Here is a 12,562-nt window from a genome sequence, read left to right on the forward strand (position 1 = left end):
AAAGAAAGAAAGAAAGAAAGAAAGAAAGAAAGAAAGAAAGAAAGAAAGAAAGAAAGAAAGAAAGAAAGAAAGCTGACTGAGGAAGCCATGAGGAAGCAAGCCAGTCAGTAGTACCCCTCCATGGCCTCTGCATAAGCTCCTGCCTCCAGGTTCCTGGCCTGACTGCTCTTCAGGAAAGACTGGTCAGGACTTGTAAGCTGAAATAAACACTTCCTCCCCAAGCTACTTTTGGCTATGGTGTTTTGTCACAGCAATAGAAACCTTCACTAAGACAAGGCTATCGGTCTTTTTGGGAACATAAAGGCAGGAAAATATTCCTTTAATAAATACTCCTACTGAGTCGGCCTATTAGTCTAATTACACAAGGGATCATGGCTAAACCCAGGTAAAATGTCTATATCCATAACGAAACAACTTCCTTCATAGGCTCTGTATCCTTGGAGAACTGAGTTATTACTGGGTACAGGAACATTCTAGGCCTGACCATAAGCAATTGGCAGTTCATCCTTAGGACAACCTCAGGGCATGGCATTGGTGCCATGCATCTTACTGATGTGCCAATCACAAAGGAATTAGGAAGACAATGCTAAGATATGAGCTCAGGTACCCTGAAGTCAGTCTCCACACACAGTGACTCCATGCTGCTTGGCTAACACTCTTAGATACAGTGTTTTGTTTTGTTTTTAAACTTTTTTTAATATATTTTTTTATTTATCACAATTTATTCACTTTGTATCCCAGCTGTAACTCTACCCCCACCCCTTCCCAATCCCACCCTCCCTCCCTCATCTCCTCCCATGCCCCTTCCCCAGTCCACTGATAGTGGAGGATGCCTTCTTCCATCTGACCCTAGCCTATCAGGTCTCATCAGGACTGTCTTTCATAGTCTTCTTCTGTGGCCTGGTAAGGCTGCTCCCCACTCAGGGGGGAGGTGAAGAGCCAGCCACTGAATTCATGTCAGAGACAGCCACTGTTCCCCTTTCCAAGGATCCCATTTAGAGACTGAACTGCCATGGGCTACATCTGTGCAGGGGTTCTAGGTTATCTCCATGAATGGTACCTGGTTGGAGTATCAGTCTTGGAAAAGACCCCTAGGCTCAGATTTTTTGGTTCTGTTGCTCTCCTTGTGAAGCTTCAGACCCTTCCAGGTCTTTCTATCTCCCTCTTCTTTCATAAGATTCCCTGCACTCTGCCCAAAGTTTGGCTATGAGTCTCAGCATCTGCTTTAATACCCTGCTGGGTAGAGTCTTTTAGAGGCCCTCTGTGGTAGGCTCCTGTCTTGCTCCTTATTTTCAACTTCTTCCGATGCCTATCCCGTCTGCCTTTCTGAATGAAGATGAGCATCTTACCCAGGATCTTCCTTTTTGCTTAGCTTCTTTCAGTGTACAGATTTTAGTATGATTATACCATATTATGTCTAATATTCATTTATGAGGGAGTATATATCATATGTGTCTTTCTGCTTCTGGGTTACCTCACTCAGGATGATCTTTTCCAGTTCCCACCATTTGCCTGCAGATTTCATGATTTCCTTGATTTTAATTGCTGAGTAGTATTCCATTGTGTAAATGTACCACAATTTCTGTATCCATTCCTTCATTGGGGGACCTCTGGGTTGTTTCCTGATTCTGGCTATTATGAATAAAGCTGCTACAAACATGGTTGAGCAAATGTCCTTGTTGTATATTTGAGCATAGTTTTGGTTATATGCCTAGGAGTGGGATAGCTGGATCTTGAGGTAGCACTATTTCTAACTGCCTGAGAAAGCGCTAAATTGATACTCTAAGTGGTCATACAAGTTGCATTCCCACCAGCAATGGAGGAGGGTTCCCCTTTCTCCACATCCTCTCCAGCATGTGTTGACACTTGAGATCTTGATCTTAGCCATTCTGATGGGTGTAAGGTGAAATCTCAGGGTCCTCTGTTTGTTTGTTTATTTATTTATTTATTTTGTTTTTCTTTCAATTTTTTAGAAAATAAATACAAAGATTCAACAAAAGATTTGCTCATAAAACTGGATTTAATGTCATTTTCTTAGATAAAACAAACAAACAACAATAAAATAAAACCATTATTGTTTTAGGTGGTTATTACATTGTGTGGCAGCACTGAACATCTCCACTTTTTTACTACATTAATTTGTTTATTTACTCTGTGTTTGTGTGTATTAGGACAAGTTGTAGGAAGTGACTCTCTCCCTCTGCCATATGGGTCTAAGGTCAAATTCAGGTGTCAGGCTTGGTGGCAAATGCCATTACTGGCTTAACCAACCAGCTTGATTTTCCCATCTTTACTTCTTTAATGTTAAAAATTATAATGAAAACTTGGAAATAACAGGAATCTATAGTCTAGCATCTTCCTGTGTTACCATTTAGACAAGATGCTGAAGAGTGACTTGAAACCAATGGGGGCTAAAGTATATCTTTGGGGATTTTCAAAAGATGGGCAGTTCAGGGCAAGATGAAAAGAAAAGAAATACAGTCAGCAGTCTTTCTCAGAGGGGAAAAGAAACAGAAACTTAGTACTGAGAAAAGAAGAATGATGATGATGAAAGTAAAAGCAAAGAAAATCTAAAAACTTAAAAAAGGAAAGTGCACAGAGAAACCCTGTCTCAAAAAACCAACAATAACAAAAAGTACAGATGATAAATCATCATACAAAAATACAATTGAAGGAAAAGCATTTTTTATACTACTTTATTTGTGTGTATGTGTTCATGCCACAGTGACTAGTTGTCAGGGGACATTGTAGGGGTCTATTCTCTCCTTCAGTCATGTGGGTTCTGGTCTTCACATGTGTCTTTACTCACTGAGCTTTTTTGCTGGCCCAAAGAGATAATTGTTGAGAAATTGTAAATGGAGTTCTATTTCCTTACCAACATTTTTCTAGAAGAGGTCCTTTCAAAACTGTGATAGAATCTTAGAAAAAGAGGTTCCTGTCTCTTCTCCCTCAGCTGTCACACTCAATCTTCAACCAGCTAGTGACTTCAATTTGGAAACAAAAAATACAAAATTGTCTCCGATTGAATATCATGGAATGTTGACTGTGGCACGGGTGAGGACACCTATGTGGAAAATCAAAGCAACCAGTGGCACAACTCTACATCTGGCTTTAGCTTATTTTCCCAGCAGTTATCCTGATCTGGAACACTGGATATTTCAATTGTATTATTAGTATCTGTCTTCACTCCCTTTTTTGGGGGGGCTCAATAAAAATAGAAACTTTACATTACTAACAGTATTTAGAAAAACGTTGGCCATATAGTGATACGTGGTGACTACTTTGAAGTATGAATGAATAATTTCAATACCAACATTTAGTTATCTACTTGAACCCTCTATCCATCAGTATCTTTGATGTTAAGATAATGACATCATCCCCCATATCCAACCAGCAATCCCCTCTGAATCTTCAGTGTCTGAAACTAAGAGAAGATGGGAAAAATACCAGGGACTAGAATGATTTTTGGTTTATTGGTCAATTTCTGCTGTGTCCTGTAGAATAGAACCCATAGGCAGCTGGGAAATTGGATAATATATTTTGCTAATATCTCAAAAAGATGCCGTTTGCAGATTCAATAACTAAAACTCACCAGATTTCAGTGAGCTTGTCTTTCTGACAACTTCCAGTTCCCATGTGATTCGGGACTGGGAAGTTCTACTTAAAATATTAATGTACCTCCATATTTGTCATCTAGTTGCCTGCTTTGTGGACAGCGACACACAGACTCACATTTATACAGTTTCTGTACGTTTTAAGTACAGGGACAAAGCTGCCTTCCCCCCCCCCCCCACTGTGAATGCCTTTTTTCCCTCCTTCTCTAGGATGACATAGACAAATTGATGTTTGCTACAAGGCGGTACATTAGTTGCTAATTAAGTTACTAGACGCTTCAGCCAAAACTTGTTGTATTCAGTCCAAGAAAAGAATGGCAGCTATATCAAAAATAAGTTGCTGAGGGTTTTGTTGTTGTTGTTATTGTTGTTTTGTTTTGTTTCATTATAAGAAAGTTGTCTACTAAAGAATACAGGGAACTTACACCCCGGAAGAGAGGAAGCTGTCAGTCTTGGCAGAATTGGTGGCTAAAGTCAGCAGGCATCTGTCACTAGGCAGGCCCAGGTCAAATCTGAATAAATATTATACTGCCAATCAAAGCACGGGAAAACAAAGCTGTTTAGTATTGTTCGCTCTTTTATACTTAAGTTTCAGTTCTTGGGAGGAGCAAATTAGTTTTGTGGCCCCCACTGGCTGTGAGGTTTACTGTAGGGAGTGTGCAGAAATGCCTCCTTGAGCTCCATTATTCTGGAACCTCCCTCCACCTGCCTCACTTCCACCCCTCGACCCCCACAAATGAGAGCAACTCAATTTTTACTTCAGGGTTAAGGGCAATTCTTCATTTTCCTTTAAGACCTTCCTTGCATGTTAACTGACAAGTGGGTCCGGTCTTGTGGGCAGCACCCGTCGGGGAAGACAAAATATCCGCAGATAATACATGGCAGAGCATCGCTTTCTCAACACGAGGGCGAATTCGCTTTCCCTCCGGTTTTTCCGCCTTCCCATGGTGTCCTTGGCCAAAGTCCTCCCACCCTTAACCAGCTGCCTCCACAAGCCTCCCTCCTCCCTCCCGAAACTAATTCTCTAGCCCGGAAGTTGACGTTAGTAAAGTCCGGAGAAGAGAATCGAAACAGAAACCGATCCTGCAACTTCGAGGATCTGTGGGTGGAAAACAATACTTAAAGCTCCCTGTCCGGGTGAGCGGCACAGCCAGAGAGCGAGTGCTCCCGCGTCTGCGCCCACCTCCCGCAGCGCACTCCTGGCCCACCTGCCACCCCCCGGGTGCCACCCTGCGCCCCAGCCACCGGGTCCCTGCGGCTCCCGGGCAGCCCAGGCGGGGACCCTTCCACTCCCACCTGTGGATCGTCGGCCTCCGGGAGACTCCTCCGGCCCTCGCTGAGAACCAACCATGTCGAGTGCGTGCTCCGCAGAGGACAGGTTCCGCTATCACATCTCCTGCTTCAGGCCCAGGTTGAAGAGCTACATCCAGGTGGAGCCGGTGCTGGACTACCTCTTCTTTCTGCCCACAGAAACCAAAGAGCAGATCCTCAAAAGGGTCAACACCGGTGGGAACACCAGCGCCGCGGGACTGCTGCTGAGCACCTTGGAGAAGGGGGCGTGGCCGGCCGGGTGGGGGCAGATGTTTGTGGAGGCCCTGGAGCGCAGTGGCAACCCCCTAGCCGCGCGCTACGTCCAACCCACACTCACCGACCTGCCCTCTCCCTCCTCCGAGACCGTCCACGATGAGTGTCTCCACCTGCTGAACCTCCTTCAGCCCACCTTGGTGGACAGGCTTCTGTTTAACGATGTCTTGGATCCGTGCGTGGAGAAGGGGCTGTTGACAGCGGAGGACAGGAATCGGGTAGGTGTCACGTTAGATGGAGTTGGGTTTGCGGAAGATTTTGCAAAGCAGGGCTGCAATCTATGGAATCTATGGAGAGTGGTCTTTGGCTTTTTTTTTTTTTTTTTTTTTTTGTAGACCCGCCCCACCTTTTATGATTCTTGTTCAAAACAACCCACAGAGGGTCCATTTAGCAGATGAGAAAAAGCAGGCAAGTTAAACAATTAACTCTTGTTCTCCCCGGAAGAACAGAAGCGGACCTGCTATCGTTTGATGCATCAAGTCCAGGAATGTTGAATTTTATGATTTAGTTCACATACACCTTGGAATAGCAGTCAGCGAACTGTGGCCCACCTGCCCATCTAGCCTTCTGTTCATAACTTAAGAACCAGAAGCTGAAGAATGGCCTGTAGAACAGTCTTGACTGTTCAGTTTTAAGTGTTGATAAAGTTTTATTGAAACTCTTTTCCTTTTTATTTATAAACTCATTTACAGCTGCCTTTTCTGAGTTGGGTGGGGGTAGTGTGGCCAATACAAGTAAAATATGTATTATCAGGCCCCCAGTACCCCTCGTTCATGCCTTATAGCAGTGCACATTTCATTAAGTCTTGGTCCAAATGAAAAATTACATCTTGTTTCTTTCTTTAATCAAGGTTTCCATGTTTTCTAGAATTCAAGGTCAGAGACAGTACATTGACAAATACTACTCCTCTCGATTTTTCACACTCGTGAAGGAGCGGGCGACCCCTTTGGAGCATCATTTGTGTGGGTCAGTTTGACTGGGGACTTACTATACTGTTAGTTGTTTGTTGGGTTCTGCATAAAAGCTGAACTCTATGCATCTGGTTTACCCAGCATTGCGTGTCAAAAGGCTTGTTTTGGGGCTGGAGAGATGCTTCAGTGATCAGTAGTAAGTGCTGTTCTTGCAGAGGAGGCGAATTCAGTGCCCAGTGGCCCTGTCAGGCGTCACACAGCTATCTATAAACTCATGAGATCCGGGGAGATCTGATGGCTATGGCTTCCATCCTCACTACACCCGCGAACACATACTCTACCTTCCCACAACATACAGACACATGATTAAAAACAAAACAAGACAAAACTTAAAGTCTTCATTTGGAAAACATGTGGACAGATAACCCATTACTGTAAGTCAAAGGCTCCATGCATAGTTTGCTACAAGTTTGGCCTTTCTTTTTTCTTTTTGATTCTTTGGTGGGCGTCAGACTGGCTATAGCCTATGATGTGATTTGGCCTTTCGTTACCAATAGTATTTCGTAGAGCCAGCAGCACCTACGCCTGTCCAGAGCCAAAGAGGCATCTCATTTGATTGTCCAGTTTCTCCAACAAGTAAATTACTTTGCACTGTTGTCAGCTGCGTTTATATCATCTTGTGTATTGAGAACCGGCTAGAGCGCACTATAGTAGTCCAGCTGGATATGACAAATGTGTACATCACTGTGGCAGAATCTTAATTTGGAAGAAAGTATGCAGCCTCCAAGCCAGCTGGAGATGGAAGATGGCATTTCCAGCCACAGTAGCTGTTAGGAAGTCCAGAAGCAACAGAGTCCAGTCACACCACAAAGCTGTTTATGTTTGGTGCTGTGGTGTCCCGAGTGCCAGAGAATCAGCACTTCTCCTTATTTACGCTAAACACGTCTGCCTATCTGCATCACTTTTGTCTTGCCTGGGTTGAATTTCTGCCAGCTACATCTTATCCAAGTTCTTGATTCTGGCAAGCTCAGAGGCAGCCAGCAGTAATGCAAGGGATTTGACATGAAGAAGATGGATGGTAAAAGGACTTTTGTGTACTGGCAGTAGTTAAGCAAAAAAAAAAAAAAAAAAAAAAACAACCCAAACTTTCTCCCAGTTTCACATTTCTAAAGAATCCCTGAGAGAAGGAAAGCTCTGATTTGAGGCCAGGGAGCAGTGGTGAGTCTGAAATCATTTCCTTGTGCATCATTCTACATTTGGAGGAATCTCTTTTGATACAGAGATCAAGTGTTTAACTTGAGACAACAGAGTGGCACAGCACAATCATAAGGATATAGACTGGGAAAGGGGTGGAATGGAGGTCTGTCTTTGCGTTTTGCTGTATGTGAGATCTGGTTCCCTGATCCCAAGTTTACCTGGGAAAAAATGACTAACACAGTAATTTCAACCTCACATCAATACTAATCATGAAATACTAAGGGAAAAGCTTCATAAATAATCAGTGTGCTTTTGATATGAAGATTATATCGACTTTGATTATCACACATTTCACTCTGTGATTTAGGAGTAAGATTTCAAGGATTTAGGTAAATCTCCCACATAAAAGCCTACTTCTTAATGTCCCTGGATTAAATTGATTTGAAAGAGAAACTGTCTTTTGCCTTCTGAATACCCTACTTAGAACCTTGCCAGTGCTAGTATTTTTATCTTTTGATTGGCGTTTGAGTTTATTTGAAAATTTAAACAGAGAGAGAGAAAAGAAGGAAAAGAAAATTGAGTTGAAAACATATGATAAGCTGAATTTGCTTTGCCAGATGCTGGGAAATAGATAGTTTATGAGCATTAAATTTTCAAATTTGAGATCTGGTAACTTCAAAAAGACATCTAAAGTTAAGCTTTACTTAACTGATTAACCAGGGCTTCTAAAAATGGTCTGTCATTATTATCTGTGTAGACTTTCTGAGCTAGGTTGAGCAGTTGTCTTGTGGGTGTTTTTTGTTTGTTTGTTTGTTTGTTTGTTTTTACTTGATTAGTTATTTTAATGTTAGCTTCTTACCCACATCTGCCAGCATTCATTGGTCCCCATATTATTTTACAATAAGCACCCCAAGAACATGTTTAACTCACGGATTTATTAGATCTTTCAGATTGAATGATTTCAGTGACATCTTTGCCATGTGCTATGCTAATGTGAGAAGACAAGAGAAAAACATGGACACGGAGCTCACCTGACATTTATGGCAAAGCGTTAAGCAGAGTTCAGTCTTCCTAGTTTAAGACTGTCTGCAGCATTAGTGAGTCAAAAAGCTAGACTCACTGATAATTACAAGATAATCAAAATAGAATGAGCTCTCACAGGAATGGAATGCTCCTGGCTTGCCCACTTTCCTCAGGATACCTGGTGAAAACCGAGGGGCATCCACCAACACACAACACAAAGATCTCTGAGACAGTCATGATCACATTTCAGTGGCACAGTAATATCCATATGAACAGCTATGGAGAGAGAGAGAGAGAGAGAGAGAGAGATGCATGTTCTAAGCCATGGCTGACATCACTGAACACCTGTAGTCCTGGAGGTCTTATGCCCTTCATTTATGTGGAGAACTAAGGTAGCATGATGTTCCAGATAGACACGGAGTCTTGCTCTACTGATACGAAGTTGAATTCTGAGTAAGTTTCCTTTCATGTATTATATTATTTGGCAAATTAAGAAGGACAAGGGCCACTGGGGCCAAAAAGTAAAAAAGGTATGGATAAGAAATTAGCAATGTAAGTTTGACAATTCACTTGGTAAAACATGAACCAATTCTTTGTTTAGGACATGAAATTTTGCTTCCTAATTAGCTATCCTCTGAAAGTTGAACTCTGAAGGACTGAAAAGATCACTAATATAATTTAAATAGCTATCTGAAATTTAAGAGGAAGAGAATTGTACAGCTTTGTACTAAGCTGTACAATTGTCTTGGAAATCCACGACTTTATGAAAACGATATTGCTTTCTCCACTGATTTCAGTTGAAGAGAAAAAGAACATCAAATTTGTAATATTCAAGAAGTGATCTTTTGTACCCACAAACATACCCATGTTTTGTAATCCATAAATTAGTTTATATGGTATCTATGAACATGTATTTAAATTCACATGAAAATATTCGAGTTTGAGAGGCAATTATTCTGTGTTCAGCTACATGTAAATCTATGGGAATTGAAATTGTTATGTTTATTGTTGGGCGCTAAATATCACTGCAATATTTTATGAGAACAGAGTAAGCAGAACAGCTGCATGGACACATATGATTACTTCAAATGACATGCTTTTATAAAGCTTACGATAAAGGGAAGATATTAAAAACTGAGAACATTGATGATGCTACCAAGAAACAAACAAAACAAAAAACAGATAGTATGTGGAATTTCACATTCAGATAGTAAAAATCTTTCAGAAAAAGTAAAGCACTGTGATCCTCAAATGTATAGATTTAAAAAAAAAAAGTATGAAATCTCAGACTCTGCAATAAACGTGAACTTGATAGAGGGAAGGAAATTTGGTTAATAGAATAATTTTAACAAGAATATTATTTACAAAGCTTAAGTCACTGTCCTTAGAAAAAAATCCTGGTTATTTCTGTCAGAGTTTTAAAATGGGGATGTTGAGTTAAATAAGAATCCAAGGTCAGTCTTGCTTATGTCTGTAGCAAATATGCTTCAGATTACCAGAAAACAATAAAAATCGTGCAAGTTTCAGAGGAGACAAATATTTTTCTATCATGAGACTACCAAAGTTGGAATAAACACAAGAATTGAGAAAAAAAAGTCCTTGGAAAATGCTATGAGGGAGATAGACTGAATTGGATTAAAATACTTTAGGTTAGATAGTCATTTTAACCACTTATTGTCAGAAAGTGGACTTAGAGCTCAGGAGGCCATCATTCCTCCTGGAAACTCTGTTGCCTAGAATCAGGTTCTGAGTCTGCTCCTTAATAGCTTTGGGACCCTAGAGAAAACTAAACATCTCTGTACCTTGGATTCTGGTGCATACAGAGGTTTTCTATAGTTGCCTGCATCATGCTATTTGGGTTATTATATTCAAATCCTCACTCTAGCACTAGCTAGTAAGCCTGTAGCCTGTGGAATAGCTTCAAGCAAAGGTGTCTGCTGCAAAGACTACAGGCTGAGTTTGATCCTTCCAGGGACTTGAGTAGAAGGAGAGGACCCACTCCAGCAATATGTTCGCTAATCTTCCGTGTAACACCTCACACCACACTCCACTAAAACTTTAAAGGTGAAACTACCTTTTGAGTGAGATTCAAGTGGACACTGTAGGTACTGAGTATTTTCTACCACAAGCGCTTGGCAAAAGTAAACACTTTCCCATCATCCCTAGCGAAAGCCAGTACTAACTTCGTGCCAGTGCTGCCGCAAAACTTCAAGCAAGTCCTCCTATAATTCCTACAGAATATAATGGCAGGAATAGAAAACCAGGTACATTTTGTGGGAGCGGGCAACTTCACTCTTCAATGTTTGGCAAAGGTTGGGAAGTTTGAGAATATCCAAGATTATTTCTCATCTCGGTTGCTGGTTACTTAAGGTTGTGGAAAAAAAAAAAAAAAAAGGTTTGAGCAAGTGTTTGGCTTCTTTTCCCAGACAGAATTAAGGCAGATCTCTTTGTATAGCTCCTGTACATTTTTTTTTAGATGGCAAAAAAAATTTATTATTCTACAGTCAAATGCTCTACCACTAAGCAGTAGTCCTCATCTTACATTTTGTAGGATGTATATTTCTTTTAATAATTGTTCCTTTTATTATGCAGAACTTTTAAATTTTAAGTACTCCTATTCATCAATTCTTGATGGCATTTTGTGAGTGGTTATTTATTTATTTTTATTTATTACAATTTATTCACTTTGTATCCCAGCTGTAGCCCCCTCCCTTTCTCTGTTTTCTCTCCTATGCCCCTCCCCTAGACCACTGATAGGGGAGGTCCTCCTCTTCTATATGACCCTAGCCTATCAGGTCTCATCAGGACCAGCTGCATTGTCTTCCTCTGTGGCCTGGCAAGGCTACCCCCCACCCCAGGGGGAGGCGCTCAAAGAGCCAGCCACTGAGTTCATGTCAGAGACAGCCCCTGTTCTCCTTAGAAGGGAACCCACTTGGAGACTGAGCTGCCGTGGGCTAAATCTGAGCAGGTGTTCTAGGTCCTCTCCATGCATGGTCCTTGTTTGGAGCATAGGTCTCTGCAGGCCCCCGTGGGCCCAGTTTTTTTGGCTCTGTTGTTCTCCTTGTGGAGCTCTTGTCCCCTCCAGGTCTTTCTATCTCCCCCTTCTTTCATAAGATTCCCAGCACTCTCCCCAAAGTTTGACTATTAGTCTCATTATCTGCTTTAATACCCTGCTGGGTAGAGTCTTTGAGAGTCTGTGGTAGGCTCCTGTCCTGTTCCCTGTTTTCTCCCTCTTCCGATGTCTGTCCCATTTGCCCTTCTGAATGAGGGTTGAGTATCTTTCCTAAGGTCCGCCTTCTTGATTGCTTTGTTTTAACATCTCCACAGGTGATTTCGAGCACAAGGAGAGAGGAGGAACCCCACAACTTCTATTGAGTGTGTTTCTGCTGTAGGAAGTGAGGCCCAGGAAGAATAAGTGGCGTGTTTGACGTCAGAGATAGCAAAGGTGGACTGAAAGTCTTTCTAGCATGGCCTGAGTTAACATTTTCTCCAAATGTCTGTTACTGTTGGAACTGGAAACATGTCTTTGATAATGATTGTATAGATCTATATTTTAAAGTGATTTGTTAGATGACTGTAGAAGAGAAAGCAAATGGTGATTACATATTGTAAAGGATATATATATAATATATATATTTATATATATAAACACACACATATATGTTTATATGTGTGTGTGTAATTCTTCCTTATATTTAAAAAGGAATGGGGAAACTGATGTCTTGTGACACTGAATTTACAGAAATTTGGAGAAATGTTATTATTGCAATAATAAATATACTACAGATATTACATAGGCAGGAAGGTAAATCTGCATCAGTAACAACTTAGTTCTGAAGTGGTAATGGTTGAGGAAGGGGCCATGAAATGTTTGATTTTTCATTTAAAAACTTCATAAATGAGGTTGAAAGAAAATAACAAGCCCAAAATACATTCAAATAAATGTCTACTATTCTCCAGGACAGAAGTAAGCAGAAGTGGTGGCTGAGCAGCCACCACTGAGCAGCCAGTCTGTCTAGTAAAAGCAGCAAGTTCCTAGTTCAATTAGACACCCAAATAAAAAGGAGAAATGAATAATAACAGCAACAACAACAACAAAACTCAGCAAAGGTCAGTCTCTGGCCTTTACACATGCATGTACAGACAAGCACATCCATGTACACACATGTACACATCCATACACCAAACACACACACACACACACACACACACACACACACACACACACACACA

The 12,562-nt window shown here is 41.3% G+C and overlaps 2 protein-coding genes across 2 annotated transcripts in view; one reads left to right on the plus strand and one right to left on the minus strand.

Annotated features, from left to right (window-relative positions):
- The window catches only part of Gca (grancalcin), a 48,909-nt gene extending 43,916 nt beyond the window's left edge, over positions 1-4,993 (minus strand). The window contains exon 1 of the mRNA XM_055600876.1: positions 4,911-4,993. The gene's annotated coding sequence lies outside the window, so the exon portion shown is untranslated. The remainder of the gene's footprint in view (positions 1-4,910) is intronic.
- Positions 4,662-12,562, plus strand: part of Ifih1 (interferon induced with helicase C domain 1) — a 51,662-nt gene continuing 43,761 nt past the window's right edge. Inside the window, exon 1 of the mRNA XM_055600874.1 lies at positions 4,662-5,416. Within this exon, the coding sequence (XP_055456849.1) occupies positions 4,964-5,416 (453 nt within the window). The 5' untranslated portion in view covers positions 4,662-4,963. The remainder of the gene's footprint in view (positions 5,417-12,562) is intronic.

This window comes from Psammomys obesus, unplaced genomic scaffold (genome assembly GCF_907164565.1).
Source record: "Psammomys obesus unplaced genomic scaffold, mPsaObe1.curated_primary_1811, whole genome shotgun sequence".
Lineage (NCBI taxonomy): Eukaryota > Metazoa > Chordata > Mammalia > Rodentia > Muridae > Psammomys > Psammomys obesus.